The 23,899-nt window shown below is 47.3% G+C and overlaps 1 protein-coding gene and 1 non-coding gene across 2 annotated transcripts in view; one reads left to right on the forward strand and one right to left on the reverse strand.

Annotated features, from left to right (window-relative positions):
• Window positions 1-687: 687 nt before the first annotated feature.
• Window positions 688-761, forward strand: TRNAN-GUU (transfer RNA asparagine (anticodon GUU)). Its single transcript has one exon. It is a non-coding gene; the product is annotated as a tRNA-Asn (tRNA).
• Window positions 762-2,749: 1,988 nt separating this feature from the next.
• COL1A2 (collagen type I alpha 2 chain) overlaps window positions 2,750-23,899 on the reverse strand; it is a 43,653-nt gene continuing 22,503 nt past the window's right edge. Inside the window, exons 28-52 of the mRNA XM_064166888.1 lie at window positions 23,756-23,809; window positions 23,603-23,656; window positions 22,749-22,793; window positions 20,705-20,803; window positions 19,468-19,575; window positions 18,698-18,751; window positions 18,109-18,162; window positions 17,501-17,554; window positions 17,318-17,371; window positions 17,114-17,221; window positions 15,249-15,302; window positions 15,108-15,161; window positions 13,335-13,496; window positions 11,787-11,894; window positions 11,012-11,119; window positions 9,191-9,244; window positions 8,926-9,033; window positions 8,479-8,532; window positions 8,038-8,145; window positions 7,301-7,354; window positions 7,098-7,205; window positions 6,078-6,324; window positions 5,343-5,533; window positions 4,078-4,320; window positions 2,750-3,203 (exon numbers count right to left, since the gene is read on the reverse strand). Of these exons, the coding sequence (XP_064022958.1) occupies window positions 3,057-3,203; window positions 4,078-4,320; window positions 5,343-5,533; window positions 6,078-6,324; window positions 7,098-7,205; window positions 7,301-7,354; window positions 8,038-8,145; window positions 8,479-8,532; window positions 8,926-9,033; window positions 9,191-9,244; window positions 11,012-11,119; window positions 11,787-11,894; window positions 13,335-13,496; window positions 15,108-15,161; window positions 15,249-15,302; window positions 17,114-17,221; window positions 17,318-17,371; window positions 17,501-17,554; window positions 18,109-18,162; window positions 18,698-18,751; window positions 19,468-19,575; window positions 20,705-20,803; window positions 22,749-22,793; window positions 23,603-23,656; window positions 23,756-23,809 (2,484 nt within the window). The 3' untranslated portion in view covers window positions 2,750-3,056. The remainder of the gene's footprint in view (window positions 3,204-4,077; window positions 4,321-5,342; window positions 5,534-6,077; window positions 6,325-7,097; window positions 7,206-7,300; window positions 7,355-8,037; window positions 8,146-8,478; window positions 8,533-8,925; window positions 9,034-9,190; window positions 9,245-11,011; window positions 11,120-11,786; window positions 11,895-13,334; window positions 13,497-15,107; window positions 15,162-15,248; window positions 15,303-17,113; window positions 17,222-17,317; window positions 17,372-17,500; window positions 17,555-18,108; window positions 18,163-18,697; window positions 18,752-19,467; window positions 19,576-20,704; window positions 20,804-22,748; window positions 22,794-23,602; window positions 23,657-23,755; window positions 23,810-23,899) is intronic.

The raw sequence follows: 23,899 nt of genomic DNA on the forward strand, positions 1-23,899 counted from the left end.
AGTGGTGGAGGTCCCATCCCTGGAGTCAGGCTCGATGGGGCTGTGAGGACCGTGATCTAGTTGGGGGTGCCCTGGCATACTGCAGAGGAGTTGGACTAGAAGATTTTTAAAGATCCCTTCCAACCCAATGCATTCTGTCATTTGATGAACATTTTTGCTCTGGACTTCCACACAACACCTGCTCTTACATCTTCATTCACGGTTTGTGCCTGTTGACACTGTTCAGTTCTGAAAGCCTGGAGCCTGTAATGGGGTCAGCAGTCAACGCTGAGCAAAACTCAGCAAGCAGAAGAGCAAAGGACAGCAGACAACCCAGAAAATGACATGATGAAGAGGCTAAGATAATCCCAGGAAAGCAAACCCCGTGATCCTTGAGAATGGACAGAGGCAGAGTTTGGTGCCACAAAGGGCATTCGGCTAAATTAAAATGCCTAACGAAGAGTGAATGAGGACCGAAGGAAAATCATTTTCCCTAGAGGACGGCTGGCGGCAGGGAGTCTGTGGCGCACTCGGCGAGCCGTTAGCCGAGAGCGGCCAGCAGGGGGCTCTGTGTCAGCACGGTTGGCTGTTAGCAATAAGCGGCCAGCAGGGGGCTCTGTGTCAGCACGGTTGGCTGTTAGCAATAAGCGGCCAGCAGGGGGCTCTGTGTCAGCACGGTTGGCTGTTAGCAAAAAGCCGCCAGCAGGAGTCTCTGTGGCGCAATCGGTTAGCGCGTTCGGCTGTTAACCGAAAGGTTGGTGGTTCGAGCCCACCCAGGGACGAAGTCTGCTTCTTTCTCTGCCCACGGCAGAGGAATTGCTGGGTGATACACGTTTAATTTTAGGTCCCTTCCCAGGCACCCCGTTTTGTGACCCAGCTCTGCAGCCCCCCCCCATGGGATGTAGGTGGAACTGTGGGAGAGCAGAGGCAGGGAGAAGGGTTCCCTGCTGCGGGGTGGACAGCAGGCTGACAGCTGCATTTTTGCACTCAGAGAGCCTGGCACCTGAAGTACTAAATTATTGCTGTCTTGAGCCTTGTCTACCCAGAGCCAGACCACAGTGTGCTGCTAAGAGCTGTTCCTGTTTTGGATGGATGCTCTTCTGATAAGTTAATCTAGCTTTAGGTGAGTTGTGATGTTGAGATTTTGCAGAAACAGCCTTTGGGATATTCTTGGCCATGAGCAGCTCAGAAGGTTTGGGTAGTAGCCATGAGAGTGAACAAAGCACAGGAAAAACCCTTTTCAGGGGCTGAAAATTGGTGTTTGAGTATAGAGGTGGTGCACTGTGGAAACGGTGGAGAGCTGCTCTTGCTCCTTCACGTAAGGGCCTGGAAAACTAGCAGGGGAGAAAACTTGTTCCATTTCACTCCAAGAAACAATTTTAGTAGCTTGAAAGCAGTAGAAGAAAATATCATCTATATGCTTTTAAGATGGTGCTTCAGTGTGGCATTCCATTAATTACTGGAATGAACTATATTTTAAATGCTTGTGCTCTCCCAAGCACCCTCCCAGCTGCAAACCCAAGGCTATTGGAGCTGCAATTCATTCAGCACTGTGTGATAGCAGACTCTGAACAGGCTTCAGGTAAGAGCAGTCTTTGCTTCTCCTGGTGCTTTGGTGCTTTTTGTGCTAGTAAAGTATTAAGGTTAGCAGCAGCAGATAGCTGTGTCTCCTACAGAGCTGAATGAGTAAGGGCCAAACAAACCCTGACCTTCTGAACTGAATTGCATGGACAGTAAGGGCCAAACAAACCCTGACCTTCCTGAACTGAATTGCATGGACAGTAAGGGCCTAGCAAACCCTGACCTTCCTGAACTGAGTTTGGAGATTCCTTGCATGGACTTTTGCACATCATTCCCAAAGCATACAGGCAGTATTCTCCTGACTACAGCATCAGCCAACACAACTCTCTCAACGCCAAGGAACTTTCTTGAAGTGCAAGACAGAAGCTTCATTTCCCTTCTACCTTCAAGTAAGAAGATGATCCTTCTTCCAGCCTTCAATCCAAGCTTAGCAGTTTCAGGAATTACTTCTGCTTCTGAAGTATGAGCCCTGGAGTTGGTGAGTTTCTTGTGTGCTCTTCAGAAGGTGCTGTTGAAATGAAGAGCCAAGTAGACAATCACATCCCTCAAGACTGCTGCAGGCAATCTTTGCATGGTCTAAGCAAATGCTTCACAGCAGTGGGCTAAGACAGCTGCAGTGATGCAAACCCCTTGTGAATGCTGAGTGTCTAACGGAGGAACTTAACTCAGTGAGTAGTTTCTTTTGGAACAGTGGACATGCTTTATTTCAGTATTGTTCTTTTCTTTGTCACAATTTAAACATCTCACATATACAAAATACATTTTCTTTCTTCCTTTTTTGGCTTTTTGAGCCACGGGGCATTGTTTTGGGGGTTTAGCCGTTGTTGAAGATGGAAATGAGATTTGCAAGAAGGAGCACCTGATTTTGGAGGGAGAGGACAGAAGAGGAGGAAGAATGATCCACGTGCTTAAGCTGGGGTGAGACAGGGCATTCTAAGTTTTGAGGCAGACTTCAAAGAAACAGAGAAGTGATACTTGAAATGCTGCTAGCACCATCAAAGTTCAAGTACTGGAAAGAGGCTTGGTTATAGCAATGCAATTCACACCACTGCATTTGGAATGGAGCTGAAAGTACCCCAGGAGTACCTACAAAAGATGGGGATCACACAACTGAGTGTGTGAGGTAGCTTAAACCTTCGGAAGTTGTGGTCTTAAACTTCCTCTGTGGGAGATATTGAAAGGCCACAAGTGGTGCAAACTTTCATGATTTTTTTTATTTTGATTTTGTTTGGTTTTTTTTTTTAAACTTTTTTATTTCTCTTTACAAAGGTTGACATTTCCCAAAGCAAGGTGGTAACATCTTGAGAGACTTCCAAGTCCTTTTGGGGCTGGTATTAAATTTCATTGCACAGTGCTCCAATCAATTCTTCTCCTTCTCTTTCGCCCAGAGTTTAAGCAAGTAGATGAACAGAAGAAATGGAAGGAGTCAGCTTTCATTACAAAAAGAAATGACAAGAGAATAATTTGGGAGAGGCTTTAAGTTAATTTTAGTTTGTTCATTTGAAACAGACTGGGCCAATGTCCAAACTGAATTCTTGGTCAGCGCCACCAATATCCAAAGGTGCAATGTCAAGGAAGGGCAAGCGAGATGGTTTGTTTGTTCTGTATTCAATGATTGTTTTGCCCCACTGATTGTTCTTCCTCTGCAAAAGAAGAGTCATTACAATTGTTATTGCCTTGCTCATAGGATTGAGAATTGGCTCACCTGAATGGATCATCTCTAAAAGACTTTCCTGGTCATCTTGCTGCCATTATTTGCAGGTCAGGAACCCATACTGACATCTCTGACACTGGAAGCATTTGCTCTTCTGAAGTCACATCCGTGATGCTCTTATATAAGCTACCACTTTATTCACACTGCTGTTAAGTCCTCAGAGAACCCCATACAGCTTTTTCAGACTTTAACAATCATAGAATGGCCTAGGCTGGGAGAGACCTTAGCGTTTATCTACTCTAATCTCCCTGCCACAGGCAGGAGCACCTCTCACCTAAACCGGGTTACTCAAGGCTCCATTGAACCTGACCTTGAACATCTCCAGGGAAGGGAGTATCCACAGCCTCTCTGGACAAACCATTCCAGAGTCCTGCCACCCTCGTAGTGAAGATCCTGCTCCTCCTGAACTCATGCACTATTTTCTCCTCATTCTTCAACAAATTAAGCTTTGCTCCCTCTTCTTCTTCTGTTTGCCCCACTGCACAGTGCAAGGTAGATCTGTTTGTAGGCCATGCCTTGGCATAGCTGGGTTTCAGAGAATGGTGGGGGTTGGAAGGGACCTCTGGAGATCATCTAGTCCACCCCCACTGCTAAAGGAGGTTCACCTAAACTAGGCTGCACAGGAACATGTCCAGGCAGGGTATGAAAGTCTCCAGGAGGGTTTGTAGGCTGCTTATCATTACTGGGTAAAACTTTACTGGTCTGACTGATAATCTGGTTCTGAGTCAAAGCCCAAATCTGCCCCCCTAGTCCCATGCTCAGGCAGGAGCAGCCACAGTGCCCATGGTTTCTGTGTTACTTACAGAGCAGCCATCCTCCAGGACACTGAAAGTGAATCTGCTGTTGCCTTCAGCTCGCAGCTCGACGTCGTTGGATCCCTGCAGTATGACAGCCTTCTTCAGGTTGCCAGTGCTCTCGTCCATGTAGGCAATGCTGTTCTTGCAGTGGTAGGTGATGTTCTGGGAGGCATGGTTGGCCAACAGGCGCATGAAGGCAAGTTGGGTAGCCATATCCTTTGAGGTCACTCCTTCGTGGTTGTATTCAAACTGAAAAGCAGAAAGGGAGCCAGTCAGGTGTGCTGCTGAGGAGAATGTCCCTCATGGAGCCGTGGGAGGTCAGAAAAACAATCACACAGGGCTGCAGTCACTTGTCTGTCACAACTCCACAGCTGAAGAGTGAAACTAGTAGGAGGCAGGTTGACAGCCAGACACGAGATGATGTAGCTAAATGGCAGAACTCTGTTCCAAGGCAGGGTGTTAAGAGTTGATGTGGATTCAAAGATAGGATCAGACAAATTCAAGGAGAAACCTCCTGTTTCCATAGAGACACAGAAACAATGCCTGTCTCAAGAACACCCTGACATTTGAGGGGAAATGCTAATAGACATTTTAGTAGCCACAGATACTGCTCTATTTCATTCTTGTGCTCTCCAGCAGCATCTGCTTTTAAGCCACTGTGAGAAACAGGACCCTAGAGAGTGTTCTGACCCAGCTGATCAATCTTATGGCCTTATACTAAATGTCTTGGACACTGATTTCACTGTAAGACCAAGTCAGTTTCAGTCATTAGATGTCATTAGCTGCACAAAAGTATTTACTTGCAGTTGGCTGGTACCTGTCTAACCTGCAAGCAGGCATGTTTCTTGTTTTCACCTAAACTGGCAACTCTGGATGCTACAGGGGCAGACAGTCAGGTAGTATCAATGTCCCAGGAGCAGTCATATGTCCCGTGTGAAAAACACTCAGAAGATTAAGCAAAAGTGGTTTTCTTACATTTTCAGACTGTCTCTAGACTGCCTTTATCCTGATGTACCACATTCCAGCCCAGGCTTCCCTTAGCAATACTATCAGTCATGCTGCATTGATCATTTGCAGGCACCAAGAAAATTTGGAACAAACCTGAGAAACCCTTCCAGCAAACTGTGATCCAAACCAGAACCCTTGGGAAAAAAGTAATTCCCTTTCTCATATTTCACCTCTCAGAGAGTTGAATTTATGTGTTTGCTTGCTGACAATCAGTGAGTTGGGAATTCTTGGCAGGAAACAATCCTCCTCCCATAGCCACTTACCTGGCTGCCACCATTGATGGTTTCACCAAACCAGACGTGCTTCCTGTCCTTGGGATTCTTGTTGACATACCAGTTCTTAGCAGGAATATTGGCAGGGTTGGCATGGATGCAAGTCTCACCAGTGGCAAAGTCACAGTAGGCTCTGATGGCATCAGCAGAGCAGCCTTGGTTAGGATCAATCCAGTAGAAGCCTGCCACAGAGGAGAGAAATCAAACCATAGTTCACTTGGTCAAACATTTGCATTCAGTTTATATTTACCTGCTTGATAAAGGAGCTCAGAGAAAATCAGAGAATGCTTTGGGTTGGAAGGGACCTTAAAGATCATCTAGTTCCAATCTCTCTGCCACAGGCAGGGACACCTCCCACTAGGGGCAGGGACACCTTCCACTAGACCAGGCTGCTCAAGAGGCCAAAAGTATCACAAGTAGGCACAATATCAAAATGGCAACTGAAATAAGTACATATTTTAGATTCTTAATGTATAAGAAACTCTATTTGAGAGATAGACTTAAATATGTTTGTGTTTAAAACTTCATGTTGTCCTAATCACACAGCAATAGCTAGAAAGAACTTCTTAGAATGTCCTCCTATCTGTTTCCAGTGGAGCCATGGAAAACGTCTTCACTGGCTGTTTAGTTTTTTCACTGGGTGGCCAAGGAAACCTTTCATCAAGGAAAGCAGAAAAGCTGGAAGTAGTCCCCAAGCCAGAAAGGGCAAATCTGCCAGCACCATACCGCTGCTCCACTCGGGGTGGCTCAGTCTCAGGTCACGGCAGGTGCGAGCTGGGTTCTTTTTGGAGCCTTCTGGGGTCAGCAGGGTCTCGATTTGGTTGTTCAGTGTTTTGAGAGTGGCATCGACTTCATAATCCTTGGGTCTGAGAGAAGGCTGATCAGCCCGGTAGTACTCTGCATCAAAGCCAACTTCATAGCCACCACCATTGGGACCAGGGGGGCCAGGGGGACCAGGAGGACCAGGAGGACCCTGAAGTTTTTCAGAAGCAAAAGATAAGCAGCATTCCATTAGACACATGTTTCTTCCACACAAGCAGAGCTCCTAGTGCCCTGACCTCTAATCTGGGGCAGCAGATACAGTTAGACTCCATGCTCTGTGGTTGGACTCCATGCTCTTGGAGATCTTTTCCAACCAAACTGATTCTGTGACTCCCTATGGATGTGCCCTGTGGCAACTACCACGGGCTCAAAGCAGAAGATGATTCACAGTGTAGGACTGCTACATCTTTGTGCATTTTCTGCCTGGCCATCACAGAACCACAGCCCGGGAGGGGTTGGAAAGGACCCCTGAAGATCATCTGCTCCAATCCCCCTGTCAGAGCAGGATCACCTAGAACAGGTCACACAGGAACATTTCCAGGCAGGTTCTGAATGGCTCCAAGAGAAGAAGACTCCACAACCTCTGGGCAGCCTGCTCCAGTGCTCTGCCACCCTCACAGTGAAGAGTTTTTTCCTTCTGTGTTCCAATTTGTGCCCACTGCCCCTTGTCTTGTCTCTGGACACCATTGGGAAGACTCTGCCTCCATCCTCCTGCCACCCACCCTTTAGCTTGAGCAAAGACTTCAGGTTGAGGCCTCTTAGGGAAATATTTACTGTTCAATAACAGGAGAACGTTTGGAAGTTTTTGTGTGGGGGTTTTAAATAATCAAACCCACATTTTTTCCTAAACTCTGAGGCTTTTGGAGTTATTTTCTTGTCACTGTGACTTAAATCAACTGAAATAGAAAATAAGGTTCTACTCACAGCAGGGCCTTGGCTACCATGAGAGCCTCGCACACCAGCAGGGCCAATAGGTCCAGGGAGACCGTTGCGACCATCTTTGCCAGGAGGACCAGAAGGACCAGGTGGACCCTAAAAGGAAACTCAGTTTAATGAGTAGAAACCACCACAAAGAGAGACTGATATAAATGGGAGAGTCCTTTGAACATGCTCTTAAATTCACATACCCTTGGGCCAGCAGGACCAGTGTTACCAGGAGGACCTTGATCACCGTGTTGGCCCTGTTGGAAGAGAGGCACAGTCAGAGGAAAATGCAGCAGCACTGATTTGTATTGGTAAGATGCAGGAGGGAGCTACAGTCAGAATGTGTATTTGGGCTCAGAAGATGGGAAGCTAGGGCTGATGGCTTTTGTTAGTGGAGCTGGGGTATAAAATACCCATTCTGGGGAGGAAGGAGAGGAAGTGTGAAGAGATACTTAAGGGGATAACCTCTAAAAGTATCTACATTGTTTCATCAGAGTTTCAGAGAAGGGTTTAAAATACAGGTTGCTAAAGGGATATAAAGAAAAGAAAACCTCCAAATGCCAGCTGCTTCTCTATGACATAAAGGCTTTACAATTGCTGGCCAGAAAAAAAACCCAGATAATTAGAAATAGGATTAAAAAACTGAAGGCAGAGCTCTTTGAACTTTGTGGTGTCTAAATGCAGTCAAAGTTTTAGGGTACCTAATGGCAATCCCAGTTCTGAAGCCAACTATTAATGGCAGTATCAAAAGCTGTCATCTTCTGGAGGGGCACTGAGTGCTAAAGAGAATCTCATGGCCTCTAACAGAAGCTGCAGCGTGGAGTCAGTGGTATGAGCATGCTGGGTGGTGCATACAGAGTTCCACACTAGGGTGACCTTATTTCCTCTGGGTTTTTTTTTTGGCTCTTTATAGTCGAAATCCTGACAATCATTTACTTACAGCAAGACCAGGAAGACCTTGCAACCCATTGTGTCCCTTCAAGCCAGGCAGACCTCTGTGCCCCTTATCACCAGGTTCACCTTTCTCACCACGTGGACCTTGTGGGCCCTAGGGAGGGATACAAGTGTCAGTGGAATAGAACAGAAGGCTTCAAAGATATACCAGTGTCAAAGCAAGAATTGAAGCATGAGCTATACAGGTTGTCCCAACATATGTACCTACACCTTCTTAACCCACCCAGGAGGAATGTCCATCCCAAAAGCTTCAGGATTGGTCCCATTAGAGAGAATCCTGATTGAGATCCTAGGTCTAGAAATATTTGAAGCTCCTTAAGCAGTAATTTTTGGGCTCCTATCTTGAGCACAGTCATGACCTCTCATTAACAAAGCATCTCCTCTCTCCTTGCATCACTGTGGTGATGTATTTAGAAATCAGACTTACAGCAAGACCTCTTGGACCAAAAGCACCAGCAGGACCAACAGCACCAGCAGGACCCTGAAAGAGGCACACAAAAATGATGTCAGTGCTGTATATTGGAGCTAAGAAAGGTACCATGCTCAAGAGATCTCTGCAGAAAGCAATTATCACAGAATGGTAGGGGTTGGAAGGGACTTTGACAGCTCACCCAGTCCAACCCCTCTGCCAGAGCAGGATCATCTAGAGCAGGTCACACAAATGCATGCAGGTAGGTTTTGAGTGTCTCCACATATTATCACAGAACCAAGCAGGTTGGAAGAGACCTCTGAGCTCAGCCAGACCCACCTAGCACCCAGCCCTAGCCAATCAACCAGACCATGGCACTAAGTCCCCAGCAAGGCTTGGCTTGTTTGATGTGTATCACTACGATGGACAAGTGTTAGTCCTGTGTCAATAAAAAAGCCAACTTACAGGATCCCCACGGTTCCCAGGCTTTCCAGAAGGACCAACTTGGCCATGAGGACCAGGAGCACCCAGAGCACCACTGGGACCAGGGCTACCAGGAGCACCACGCTCCCCCTGGGAACAGAGGAATGCAGAAGGAGAGATATTGTGTTACTGCTGACCTATAGACATAGAATCATAGAATGCTTTAGGTTGGAAGGGACCTCAAGGATCATCCAGTTCCAGGAGTACTCCTTCCATGAATAGGGCATGCGAGGAAAGAAGCAGCTACCTTGAAGCCAGGAGCACCATCACGGCCTGGAGGACCATCATTCCCAGGGTTTCCCTGAAAAGAGATTAAATTCCATCAGCCTTCCTCTTGCACAGAACTGTTTTTCAGTCCTAATTGCTGAGTGTAAGAAGATATTGAGAGGGGATAGCATATGCCTTGGGAGTTACAAACCCCTCCTTAGAGGTGCCACTCTTAGGTTCCTGTTCTCAGAACAAATTCGATGGCCTTCAAATATTTCAGGTCTTACAAGTTCAGTACAGAGGCAGATAACAGTATTAAAATCACACAGAATCACAGCAGCATGCAGGCTGGCAAAGCCTCTCAGGATCACCAAGTCCAACCTAGAACCCTCCTCTACAAGACTCACCTGAAACCATAGCCCTAAGCACCACATCCAAACACATCCAGGCTGGGTGACTCCACCTCCTCCCTGGGCAGCTCATTCCAGTCCCTGACCACTCTCTCTGTGAAAAACCTTTTCCTAATGTCCAATCTAAACCTCCCCAGCCTCAGCCTGAGGCCAGTGAGAAGGTCAAGCCAATGGTGGTTTTTGTCTAGCTTGCACTCCTATAAAACTGAGGCCTTCTTTTTGGATGGAGAATGGCAGTGGTGAAAAAAAGAGGATTTAAGCAGTAGTGGCAGCTAAATTGCTTTGTTATGCTTAAGTGGCTTCCTTGGTGACTGTTAATTTCAGGCCAGCTGTTCCACTGTGGACAACAGCAAACCTTTCCCTTGAGCAGGAGAAAGGTTCTTTCTTCTCTTTGAAGTCCTGACAGCCTCAGGACTTGCAGGAGTTCCTCTGTCAACAAAGCTTCAGATTATCAAATGGGTTTCCCTGATAAAAGCTTTATATGGTTATCCTAAGGAGCCAAGAGCCAAGACAAAGGTTAATATGTTCCTTAAACTGCCTTAAAGTGAAATGATGTATGGCCACTGGGTGGATACCTTTCTTCAAGGTGACCTGCTAATTGGATGGGCACATTTGCTGCTCTATAAAGATCTGGGAGCAGGGCCCTCTCCTCCAAATAACCAAGCAGGAGCAATTTGTCCCACTCCAGTTTCCCCACATTCCTTCTCCTGCACAGGGCTCAGGTCCTCTATTGTGTCTTAAGCTGCAGTGATCCCTGCAGTGCAGCAGTACCTGTCACAGGCCAAAGTTTGTACTGCCACCTTTTATAGCTCTCAAGCCTCCTTTACACTTTGTGGTGAGGCAATGCACAGCAGGAAACATTCTGTTGCTCAGCCACAATGCTGAAGTGTACCTGTTTGCTTAGGACTCCGGCAACTGAACGTCAACATTATGTGTGCTGTGCTGCATTCATGCCCCTTCTGAGTGGGCCTTAAGTTAGAAATCACTTTGTCTTTAACAACACAGCCACCAGGTCCCTCGAGTACAGCTGACTTCCCTCAAGGTCTGTATGTACACTGCATCTAACAGGATGTTTAAGATATGCTGACAGTGAGCTCTCCTGAACTGTTTCTCTGCCTAGCCAAAACTTCCTCCTCTGGCATGCACTCTTTTTCACAGCTCCAGCACAGGACTAAGATTTCCCCCACTCCATCTTTCTTGGCAATTAAGTGACTTGTCAAAAGATCCTGACAGTGACTCCAGACACAACTTGTGCCTTGAAGAATTGGTCATCTAGTTGAGGATGGGAATCCAAGCCTGTTAGAGTCCTGCTACAGTTCTCCCTGAAGACACCAGAAGGTAAAGTCTGCAGGCAGAGCAGCTTCCTGGTGCCACCTGTGATCTCTGTGTATTTGTCTTTGGCTCAGAGTAAAAACAAAGCAATCCTGGAGAGGAAATAAGACATAGCTTACATCACGACCAGCTTCACCAGGAGCACCGTTTGGACCAGGAGAACCCACAGGACCGGAGGGACCACGGGCACCAGGAGGACCAGAAACACCCAAGGGACCAGGTTCACCCTAGGACAGGAGAAGTGGGAACAAAATGTAGCATTAAAATACAACATAAAGCAGTCTGACAGAACCTTTGGCCTACAGCTAAGAGAAACCTTCCTCTGCAGTCCATCCTGGAAGCAAAAAAGCAGCAGGGCACAAGAAACAACAAATCTAACTATGCCAAATATAATCTTCTCTAAAATCTCTACCTCTTCTATCAGGAACCTCTGAGACCACTCACAGATGTGCACAGGCACAAGTCCTGTTCACCTGCAGCGAGCAATAACTTCTGCCACTGGTCCAGATGTGCACAGACACTCACAGATATGCACAGGCACAAGTCCTGTTCACCTGCAGTGAGCAGCATCTTCTGCCACTGGTCCAGATGTGCACAGACACTCACAGATATGCACAGGCACAAGTCCTGTTCACCTGCAGTGAGCAGCGTCTTCTGCCACTGGTCCAGATGTGCACAGACACTCACAGATATGCACAGGCACAACTCCTGTTCGCCTGCAGTGAGCAGTAACTTCTGCCACTGGTCCATAGCCTCTGCTTGCAGGAACAGACTCTACATCTCCCCTCCACTAGCTTCCCAGAAGAAGATATTTCAGCTTTTTTCTGGAGACATTTCTGTTTGAAGCTAATTAACCACTCATGAATTAAAGTCATGAACCAGTCATATACTCACTGTTGCTCCAGAGATGCCTGGAAGACCACGTTCTCCCCGGGAGCCAGGCAGACCAAGGATACCAGGAGCACCAAGAATACCCTGAGGACCAGGGGTACCAGGAGGACCCTAGGACAAAAAACAAATACAGAATATTCTTGATATTAAGAAACCCACAGTTTTTTATAGCCCTCCACATTTCTCCTTTGTTCAGCTCTACAAGAACTGCTTTCCAAAGCTCTGTGTGTCAGTGCATGCAAGAAGCTGCAATCAAGCTGCAAGACTTGAAACTCCAAAGCTCAAGGTCTGTGAGAAGGTGATGCTGGTTGGACTGTCCTCACAATTGTTTTGCAGTGAGCATGCTGTGCCTGAACAACATTAGACAAAGGTTTTTGCCTTTCCCACCCAACACCAGTGGGTGGTGCATGAAAACTGGAGAAGTTAGTCATTCAGATTGTAACTCTTCAGTGAATCCTGGAGTGTTCAGTGAGAGAAGATGACAGGGGATTTTATAGCAGAGACATCATGGAACAGCCTTGGAAGGTGTCTAGGTGGTACCCTGACATCTCCAGACAGCCCTTGCTGACCATCTGAAAAGTCAAGTCTGCTTAGTTCAATGGCTTGAACTAAACAGATGCTTTGATGAAAGTTCAGTTGAACTGCAGTGCTCCATGTGAGCATTTGTGATGCTAAACCAGGTCCAACAAATTACCTTAAACCATTATCCTAACTTACAGGCAGGCCTACCAGTTCAATTGCCCTTCAGAATTGAAATGAAATTAGAACTTAACAATTAGGAAAGGTCTTGCCTTACACTGGACATCAAAAGACAAGTTTTCACTTGTCACCTACAACGTTTTAATGTCCATGCCTGACAGTGGCACAAGATTTCATTCTTAGCTGCAGCTTCTGCAGCTCACAGGAGAATCACAGAAAGGTTTAGTTAGAAGGGACTTTAGAGAGCCAACCCTCTGCCAAGATATGCCTGTGATTTTAAACTGAGAAGCAATAGGGTGGCAGTTCACACAAGTGCACGCTTCCATGTGTCTGGCTGTAAAAAAGCCATCAATTCTAGATTAAAGACACTCAAGATTAATTAATTTACATCATTCTAAGCCAACCTGGGGACAGACAACTTTGTGTGATCCTCACACATGAGAGTTTGTGATGCAGAAATGAATTGAGTTAGTTTGACATATTTGTTCACACACTGCTCCTCTTTGCATCCGCGATGCTCAGTTCCAGAGCAGGAGGCTCTGCTGCCCTTCCTCAACCCAAGAAACAACTTCTTCTGTAGTTGGCCTTGTTGCTTTCATTTGGGCTACATGGAGAGAAAAGATGCAGCTCACCATGAGCTAAAAAACAGTAAGAGTGAAAACTGGAGATCAGGCTCACTTTGTTACAGCTTGTTTGTTGTAAGCAGCTCACTGCAGCTCCTGCTTCAAAGCTTTGCTACATGCATGGGTAACAGACAAAAAACCCTCCACAGACAGCAGAAGCATGTCAGAAATCAGGTACATTGGCAGCAAGAGGAGTATTTGTAAGGAGATGGGATAGTCAGTGACTTACAGCAGCACCAGCCTCTCCAGATGGACCTTTCTCACCAGCAAAGCCAGGTGGGCCAGCAATGCCCTGCTCACCAGTGCGGCCAACTGGACCAACATCGCCACGCAGACCTCGAGGACCATCTTTGCCAGCTGGGCCTGGAGGACCAGGGGGGCCAGTGATGCCCTAGGATTGAGTAAGAATACAATGTCATTAAATAGCAGGATTAATCAGGTTGGAAAAGACCTTCGGGATCATCGAGTCCAACCCATTACCTAATGCCTCCTAATTAACTAACCCTGGCACTAAGTGCCTGCTTTTAAACACCTGCAGGGACAGCAACTCCACCACCTCCCTGGGCAGCCCATTCCAGTGCCAATCACTCTCTCTGACAACAACTTCCTCCTAACATCCAGCCTAGACCTCCCCTGGCACAGGCTGAGGCTTGTTGTGTTGCTGGGTGCCTGGCAGCAGAGCCCAACCCCACCTGGCTACAGCCTCCCTGCAGGCAGCTGCATGCAGCAATGAGCTCTGCCCTGAGCCTCCTCTGCTGCAGGCTGCACCCCCCCAGCTCCCTCAGCCTCTCCTCACAGGGCTCTGCTCCAGGCCCCTCACAGCTTTGGCGCCCTCCTGTGGACACCTTCCAGTACTGCAACATCTCCCTTGAATGGAGGAGCCCAGAACTGGACACAGCACTCAAGGGGTGGCCTGAGCAGTGCTGAGCACAGGGGCACAAGAACCTCCCTTGTCCTGCTGCCCACACTGCTCCTGTGCCAGCCCAGGATGCCATTGGCTCTGCTGCCCCACTGGGCACTGCTGCCTCATCTTCAGCTCCTCCCTCCCAGCACCCTCAGGTTCCTCTGCCTGGCTGCTCTCAGCTACTCTGGCCCCAGCCTGTAGTGCTGCTCGGGGTTGTTGTGGCCAAGGTGTAGAACCTGGCAATATAAATTTATTAAATGGGGGGGGAACAGAGATCAGTTTCTTCGGATGTCTGTGTACAAAAGCTGTGCTCTGCAGCAAAGAGGTTTTTGGATGGTCTGAAGCAGCAGCTTCTGCTCATTTTGCTAGCAGCAGGCAGCTGGAATCAGTGGAATTATTGAACTGAGACCTTTAATTCTTTCTTGGTTTTAGTTAGTACAAGTAAAAGGGACAGAAGTTTGGTGGGAAAGCATTGATTTGGCTCTGGAGACATTACCTTCAAGTAAAAAACCTAGGAGACAAAACCTCTTCCAATTCAACAAGATTATTTACTTTGGATAGTGGCAATCAGACTGTAAATGTAGGGTATCCAAGCAAGGAAATGCCTTTTGGTAAAGGCTGAGAACAGCTTTACCAACTAAAACTACAAATGTCCATTTGAAATGAGGCCTTTTGGCTGAAAAATAGAGGCAAGGATTCACATTCCCCAACACAATGAGAGGCTGCCCTGCTTGAGACAGGGGCTGCAACTGCTGAGGCTTTAGAAAGTGTGGGCCCAAGCTAACAGGAAGGATATAACCTTCTGATGCCACTCAAAATCAGTGGCTATGCAGTGACTTGTGCTGAACAGGAACTCAATTTCCCCTCCCTCAGTTTTCCACCTTTTCCCTCTTTTCTTTCTGCAGAGGGACTGTAAAATAATCCACTCTGGGATTTTAAGCAGCCAAGAGATTTCCTTATCTTCTCCAGCCCTGTATGGATCTGAGGTGATTCCAGTGCAGCCAGAATTTGTGCCAGTGTAACAAAAATGAGGCCTGTCCCTAAGCAGTGCAACTTCTGACTTGTTTCCCCAGGAGAACTTCTTGATGAGTTACTTACAGCAGGGCCAGGAGGACCAACTCTTCCAGCAGCTCCAGGGAAACCAGTCATGCCCTAGAAATAAAAAGGAAGATTTGGTTTAAAGGCAACAAAGACTTCATGAAAAGCAACAATGACAGGGCCAAGAGGCTGAAGACTTACAGGAGGACCAGCATCACCACGAGGGCCAGCAGGACCAGCAGCACCAGCAGGACCCTAGATATGAGGGATTGAAAAAGAAGATTAATCCAGGTACAACTTGTTCACATTCCTTGTTTAGAAGGAGGGCTCACCTTGCTCTCAGGGAACTCTATAGAATAACTCTGATTGGAAAAGAGTTTTAAGATCATCAAGTCCAACCACTCTCTAATTCCACTGAGGCTGGGGCTAAACCATGGCCCTCAGCACCACAGCTCTGCCCCTCTGAAACTCCTGCAGGGATAGGGACCCAAACACTTCCCTGGGGAACCTGTTCCAGTTCTTTCAGTCAAGAAGGTTTTTTTCCATGTCCAGCCCATACCTCCCCTGGTTCAATCTGAGGCCATTTCCTCTCCTCCTGTCATTTGTTATGAGGGAGAAGAGACCAATTCCCATCTACCTCCAGCCTCCTTTCATGGAGCTGTAGAGAGCAATGAGGTTGTTCCTCAGCCTCCTTCTCTCCACACTAAACACCCCCAGCTCCCTAAGCTGCTCCTTCCCAGCCCTGTTCTCCAGACCCTTCACCAGCTTTGTTGCCCTTCTTTGGACCTGCTCCAGCTCCTCAATGTCTTTCTTGGACTGGCTCAAGACTGAACCCAGGACTCAAGGTGTGGCCTCACAAGTGCTGAGTCCAGGGGGAAATGAAGTGAGATTGTTTTTTACTTCAAGAAGAGGACTAGACCCAAACCCCAATTTTCGTCCTGGTGCTGAGATTTTAAATGAGTACTGTTGAGAAGAGTAGCATAGGGGCACTTATGATTCACATGCTTTGCCTTGCAAATGTTATGTGCACCTAAGCAAATCTGCAAGTCAAAATGGGAAGGGCACAGGAAGGCAGAGAACAGCAAATCCTCTTCTTGCACTGTATGACTAATGCAACTCCACAGCTGCAGGGCCTGGCATTGCTCTGTTGGCATCACACAATAAGAACACCAGCCCACAGTAGCTGAAATGCCAGGGCCTGACTCTCTGCAGCATCTCAGGAGCTGTGTGCAGGTGCTGTGGTACAGGTGGGCTGTAAAGGTGCTAGCAGATGAAAAGCCTCTGTGGGTGCACAGACAAACCTGCACGTGTGCTTCTGGAGGGCTGGGTCTGAAAACCAGACTGTGATAGCACATCCTGCCTTTGAGAGGGAGGTATCAACGACCCAAATTACCCCCTGGATGGTCCCAGACAGACTACATATCTCCTATGAGCAGAGACTGAGGGAGTTGGGGCTGTTCAGTCTGGAGAGAAGGCTCCCAGGTGACCTTCTTGTGGCTTTTCAGTATCTTAAGTGGGCTACAAGAAAGCTGGGGAGGGACCTTTGAGGCTGTCAGGGAGTGATAGGACTGGGGAGAATGGAACAAAGCTGGAAATGGGGAGACTCAGACTGGATATTGGGAAGTTTTTCAGCATGAGGGTGGTGAGACCCTGGAAGGGGTTGCCCAGGGAGGTGGTGGAAGCCTCATCCCTGGAGGTGTTTAAGGCCAGGCTGGATGAGGCTGTGGCCAGTCTGATCTAGTGTGAAGTGTCCCTGGGCATGGCAGGAGGTTGGAACTGGCTGCTCCTTGTGGTCCCTTCCAGCCCTGACTGATTCTATGATTCAATCTTCAGGCCAGGGTGAAAATTGTTCTTTTCCTCATCATTCCTGTTGCAGACTCACAACTTGAGCTTACTAAAGGAGTTTCTATCATGTATAAAAATCAGTGTTGTGACTTTCCTCACACTCTACTTTGAAGTATTGCTTCCTTTAACCACCCTTTCAAAACTCCAGGCCTACAGGCTAGGGGATTGCTTGCATAGCACAGGTAAGAGCTACTCCTTTCACAAAGACACAGTTCACTTACTGGTGGTCCAGAAGCACCAATTGGGCCAATAGCACCTGTGGGTCCAGTCTCACCCTTGGGGCCTTTAGGTCCACGCTCGCCTTTAGCACCAGGCTGACCAGCTGCACCCTATGGGCAGAGAAACATCCAGAATGAGGAGCTGCAAAAGCATGCAGAGGAGAGAGAGCAATGGCATGGCAAGAGGAAAGCACAAACAATACTCACAGGAGGTCCAGCAAATCCACTAGGACCTACGGGACCAGGCTCACCACGTTCACCCTAAAGAGAGGACAAAGAAGAGAGCAGTGATTGGAATGGGCTTTAAAAGGGCATTTTCCCCTTTTGCAAAGCACATTTCCCTGCACTCTATGCCTCTGACAAGGAAAACCAGCAGGAATTGCTACTTACAGGGATGCCACGGGCACCAGCAGGACCGGCAGGACCAGCAGGACCTCCCTCACCCTAAAACAGATGGCAGGAAACATGATGACAGATAGCAGGAAACATGAAAAGGTGGGGGAAGACTTGACTGCAGTGGGATCAGGGGTGATCCTGTTGGACAGATGCATATAAGCAGTCTCCTTCTTTCTCAAATGGAGAGGATGTTCCTCAACATGCTTCTGCTTTGACCTGTGTTAATCATCTCTACCAATACCCAGACAGGACAAAGGATTGTGCTGAGCTAATGTGTGGTTGTCCATCACCACATCAAAACCTCTTCTCACAGTGTGAGGAGGACTGTGGAGATAAGCCTCAGCTGGGAAGAATTCAGAGAAAGCCTAACTCAGAACCTTCTCCCTCACTGCCACCTAGGTGTGCATCCCTTCCTTGCTCCTTTGGGTAGAGGTTTGGGTTGGCTTTTTTCGGCCACTGGCAAACTTCACCAGATCTGAATAAACTTGCAAAACTCCTCCACATTAAAAAGAAGGGATTAGAGTTTTCATGAAGCTCAAGTGTTCCTGCATGGGTAAATTGTGTGAACAAAGAAGATGCATTTGCATTCAGAGCTGACTTACCCGATCACCAGCACCACCAGCAGGGCCAGGAGCACCAATAGCACCAGGGAGACCCTGCAGGTCAAGAGACAGGACACCATTGCTGACAAAATCCAAGCAGGAATGACTGCTTCTAATACTTTTTTCTCTGTCCCCTTGGGGACAGGTGTGTGACTTTCTCTTTTCAACACAGAGGACAATATCTAAAGCTGTTTCCAAGAGTATTTTAGAATCCAAAATCTATTCTGTTATTTCCCTTCCAAAGTATGAACTTTAGGACAGGCAGCTGAAAATTAAGGATCATTTTGTGTGCCTTTAATGTCAGCTGCCTGGGCTGAGCCCATCAGGTGAAAGAGGATAATGTCACAGTGAGCAATTGTCTGTGAAGTCCAAGGTTCCCACTGATGTCATCTCTCTGCTTGTGTGCATGAGATGATCACTTTTCTCTCTCCCCCCTGGGTATGTGGCAACGAAATCATATTGATTTGTATGAAAAGTGAGCACACATAAGCAGAAATGCAGCACAGGGGGGAAAAAAAATCAGTCCTGAGCATCCCTTTTAGTCACTTAAGTTCTGAGGGGTAGGAAGGTAAATGGAAGTAGAACTTACACGAGCTCCATCTCTTCCTGTGGCACCAGTGTCACCTCTCAGGCCTGGGGCACCCTAGAATACACAGAGGGGGAAAAAACACATTAGTAACAAATATCATGGAAAGGTTTGGGTTGGAAGAGACCTTTAAAGGTCATTTAGTCCAACCTCCCTGGATGAAAGCAGTCCTGAGCTGTTTGAGCAGCCCTGTATTGCCTGCATGTGCTTATGAGATCCTTCTCACATGAGGTTTTCTTTGGGATTGCTTCATTCTGGTTGCAGAGCATATACAGACCTGCACAGCAGGAATCTGCAGGCAAATGGGACTGAGATGCTCTTCAGGATGATGAGACTGCTTCTCTCATGGGAAACCCACTCAGTATCTTCCAAATGCATCTAAACCTCTTTACTTTTGGTCAAGAAAATAACCACACATCAAAACTGGTTTGGGTATTCATCTTATTCAGAGTATGGTTTGGGTTGATAGGGACCTTAAAGATCATCCAAGTCCAACCCCTCTGCCATGGGCAGGGACACCTTCCACTAGAGCAGAGTGCTCAAAGCCTCATCCAACCTGGCCATGAGCATTTCCAGGAAGAGAGCATCCTATTATCCTATTCTACTTCCTACCTTAAGCAGGAAAAGAACTGTGAAAAGCAATGGTGATAGAATGACTACTAAGGGATGGAGTTTCAGTCCTGCTGGGGCAACCTGCAGGATTTTCAAGTCAGGGAAACTCAAGCATCTCCCAAAGCTGTGCCTGCAGAAGCAAAGCAGCTTGTCCAGCTTACCTTTTCACCCTTGCCTCCTGGCACACCAGCAGCACCTCTCTCTCCTGGGATTCCACCAGGGCCAGCAGGACCAGGACCACCAGCAGCACCAACATTGCCAGGCTCACCCTAGCAGCAAACAGCGTAAGACAGTCAAATCATTCCCCCAGTTTGGAACCAAATTCTGTCCTTACTCCTTTGCTTGTTGTTCTGGTTGCTTGCAAACAGTGTGAACAGGAGTATTTTGTCTTAAGTTATTGTACTTATTTACTTTCTCAGCTAGTGAAGATCATAGAACCACAGAATGGTTTAGGTCAGAAGGGACCTCAAAGCTCAGCCAGTTCCAACCCCCTGCCATAGGCAGGGACACCTCCCACTAGAACAGGTGGCTCAAGGACTCAGCCAACCTGGCCTTGAACACCTCCAGAGAGGTTGTGGAGCACAGAAGCACCCAATGTGATCAAAGATCAAAGATCACATTGGGTGCCTCTGTGCTCCACCACCTCCCTGGGCAACCTGTGCCAGTGTCTCACCACCCTCACTGCAAACAACTTCTTCCTAACATCCAGTTTCAGTCTCCCCTGCCAGTTCAAACCCATTCCTTCTCCTCCTGTCATTACAAGACCTTGTCAATAGTTTCTCCCCAGCCCTCCTGTAGGCCCCTTCGGATACTGGAAGGCCACTCCAAGGTCTCCTTGAAGACTTCTCTTCTCCAGGCTGCAGAGTCCCAACTCTCTCAGCCTGTCCTCATAGCAGAGCTGCTGCAGCCTTCTGAGCATCTTCAGCTGCCAGACATGAACTCTCTCTCTGATTCTGTGGGCTGCTGAGGTTTTGAGGTGTCCCCTATTCCAGACTACCCATGAGAATCTTGAGACCTAAGAGCCATACTCAGTTAGCATCAAGCCAACATTACTTTGGCAGACAACTGCTCATTACTGTGCTAATGTCTGGGGAAAAAATTCCTTACTAAACATTAACACTGTAGGTAGAAATAGAAGTTGGGGTCTGAAATTTTGCCCTAACTCTCTGCTATCTCAAACCAGAATGGCTGCAGCTGACAAGCTGCATTCCAACTGAGTCCAAACTGGAGTTGCCCTCTATAAGGCTAAACATATTTTCAGTGTGGGCAAGCTGGGATGGAGCTTTACCACTTGAAGAAATGACCCAGGGGCCACGATGTGTAAATAACCACCCCTGACCAGCAAACACTTAAGCTCTTAGGACAGGTTTAAATTCAACAGCAAAGCAATGGCAATACCTTGTTACCATCAGGGCCTGGGGGGCCAGCTGGACCACGGCTTCCAATGGGACCAGCAGGGCCAACAGCACCACTTTCACCAGGAGGACCACGCTCACCCTGCAGGAGAAAGGCCCATGTGAGTTTTTCCTTCAGCTCTTCCCTAGCTTAGAGGCTTCATTTGAGCTTTCCCCTCAGTTCTTCCCTAGCTTAAAGGTTTCACTGGAGTGTTTCCTTCAGTTCTTCCCTAGCTTAGAGGCTTCACTGGAGTGTTTCCTTCAGTTCTTCCCTAGCTTAGAGGCTTCACTGGAGTGTTTCCTTCAGTTCTTCCCTAGCTTAGAGGCTTCACTGGAGTGTTTCCTTCAGTTCTTCCCTAGCTTAGAGGCTTCACTGGAGTGTTTCCTTCAGTTCTTCCCTAGCTTAGAGGCTTCACTGGAGTGTTTCCTTCAGTTCTTCCCTAGCTTAAAGGTATATTGGAGATTTTTTTTGTTATGCTAGGGAATGTGGGAGTCTGCATGAAGCCTAACATGTGGCCAAAGAAGTGACTCCAGGAATGCTACAAAGCATCAGTGATACAGAAGGTTAACTTCTATTGCAGTCAAGTCCCCCAGTTCATACATCTTTGCATTATTTTCCCATGTGTTTTGTTAATGACAGTGAGGCAGAAAAGGGAGAAATGAAACATGCAGCTATCAGAAAGGTGGAAGCTGTTGTGGACAGGAAGGGTTGGCAAGGGAAGAAGTGAGTAAGGTGCTGGAAGTGGGACAAAAGACAAGAAGGCAAAGCACCAGGCCATTTATTTAGGCACCAAAACCAAGGATTTGTGTTGTAAAGAGGGATTTCAGCTGCTGAAAATGACAGGAAGGGGAAGGTGACAGCAAATAGCTGACAAAATGATGCAGATGTGATCTGGTACAAGCAGTGAGGCATCTTTAAGAAGTGTTAATTTTGTTGTACAAAGCATAAAGAAGACCTGGTTTGGAATACAGAATGAAACTGTCTGGTCCTGCTCTGGCAGGGGGGTTGGACTCGATGATGTCCTTGGGTCCCTTCTAAGCCCTAATATCCTGTGATGCTGTGAAATATGCTCTGGGTGAGCATGAGATGCTTAAGGCAAGCTAGAGCACAGGTCAATAACTGCTACCACAATGATAATGGGAACTTGGCTTGGACAGATCAATCAAGTGCAAGTTTAAAAAGGACATGGGTACTAATAGAGCCTCAGGGAGGAGAAGTGCTGTTTAAACTGCTTGCCATGACTAGGAAGGGGGAATGGGGTTATTTGTCATCAATACATTTAATCAAGAAGTCAGCAGTAAAGAGGAAGCAGCAGAAATCATTTAAGTATCAACCTCATTATAGAGTGGATTAGGAGAGCAAATAATTAATGACACATTTTATAAACTACTCATTGCTCTGCATTAATGAGAACCTTCCTGCATGGCCTCCACAAAGAGCTCTTCAGCCTGCAGGAACAATAGGAAGCAGGAGGCAATATCCTCTAGAGGCTATTCCAGGCTCTGGAGAACCACCACCATTTATTCACAAAGAAATGAGGTTGGAGCTGGCTAGCAAGAGATAATGTGACTGCCATGGCCAGGCTAAGAGGGTGACACAGGCACTGGAGATGAAAATCCTTACACTGCCATGGCCAGGCTAAGAGGGTGACACAGGCACTGGAGATGAAAATCCTTACACTGCCATGGCCAGGCTAAGAGGGTGACACAGGCACTGGAGATGAAAACTGTCACATGCACCAGGCCTCAGTGTAAGAGTGTAGGATCAGTCTTCTGTCACCCACATTGTCACTGTGAGGTTCATTACTAGAGGATATCATTATCTGGCTAAGATTCACACAGCATATCAGGGAGTTTACTTACACTGTCAACTACATCATACAATCGTACAGCCTGACAGATGCACAGAGCAGAGAACATTCTCCCTCCCACCTGGAAGCCTGTGGCTAAGAAGAGCTGCTTGTCTTGAGGATCTTGGCAATCAGCTATTTGCATTATTGAACACACTGTTATGACAGTCTGGAGCAGATTTCAAATGAGTTACTCACTCTTGGGCCAGCAGGACCAGGAACACCAAATTCACCATGAAGACCCTAGAAGAACAGAGATGTACTTGTAAAGCTTCTTTCTAAAGCAAAGTGACCAACTTCAATTGTGCTTTGTTTTTCAGCAGTAAACAGAAATGCTTCTCAATTTGCAGTAGGATATGGAAAACCTTTCAGACTAAACCCAAGCTTTGAGACAGACAAAAATCCCTTTCCATAGAGCTGCACAGTATCTCAAAGCAGACCTAAGAAAATGGTTTACCACCTTAAAAAGTTAGCTGTTCAAATCCAAGCTCCTTTTCCAGGTACATGCAATGCCAACTCTGAGCATTAAAGGTGGTTCTGACATGTAGGATGCACAATTTGCAGGCTGCAGACACTTGAACACAGCAGAACCCAGAGCCTGGATCATCTCTGAGCCACCTCAGTTGCACATCCTTGTGAGTGCACTGACATCAGCTGAGGTGCAAAAGGAAACAATTGGGAGTACTGCAGTTTAGACTGAGCCTTGGAGATTGCCAAAGCAATCTGAAGGGAAATACTCTGCATGTGCTGCCTTGTCTTTAGGAGGAGAGAACATAATATTGCTGCTTAAGGCCTGAAGGACAAGGAATTGACTTTGCTAAGTGTCATAGCAACAATGGTTGCTACGAAGCAGTGATCAAAAAGTCATGTTGCAAATTCCAGCATCATTTGTGTCTAGATTTAACACAAGGGGCTGCTAAAGTCTGCATGCAGCACGGATTGCTTTGCTCTGATAAATCGATCCAGCAGGCCCTTGTACCACCTCATGGGCAGCTGCAAACATGATGCTTATGCAGAGCCTGCCGCTGCCTGTAGAGTGCTCTGTCACTCACCCTTTCTCCTGGTTTGCCAGCTTCTCCAGCTGGACCCGAGGGACCTGGCAGACCCTAAGAGAGAGGAAACAAGAATACAAACAAAGTGAAGGCTGAAGCACTTCATGCTTTGAAAACCATAGATCAGATGGAGCAGAGCACATAGGAACTTACCTGGAAGCCAGGAGGGCCAGCAGGACCTGTTTCACCCTTCCCACCTTGGTTGCCCTGGATGGAATGAAAACCAAGTGATTAACTTTGGAAGGAGAAAAAGAGGAGCACAGGCTTTAAAATGGGAAGTCCCAGTCCTATGAAAGG

The sequence above is a fragment of the Pogoniulus pusillus genome, chromosome 28, assembly GCF_015220805.1.
Source record: "Pogoniulus pusillus isolate bPogPus1 chromosome 28, bPogPus1.pri, whole genome shotgun sequence".
In the NCBI taxonomy this organism is placed as follows: domain Eukaryota; kingdom Metazoa; phylum Chordata; class Aves; order Piciformes; family Lybiidae; genus Pogoniulus; species Pogoniulus pusillus.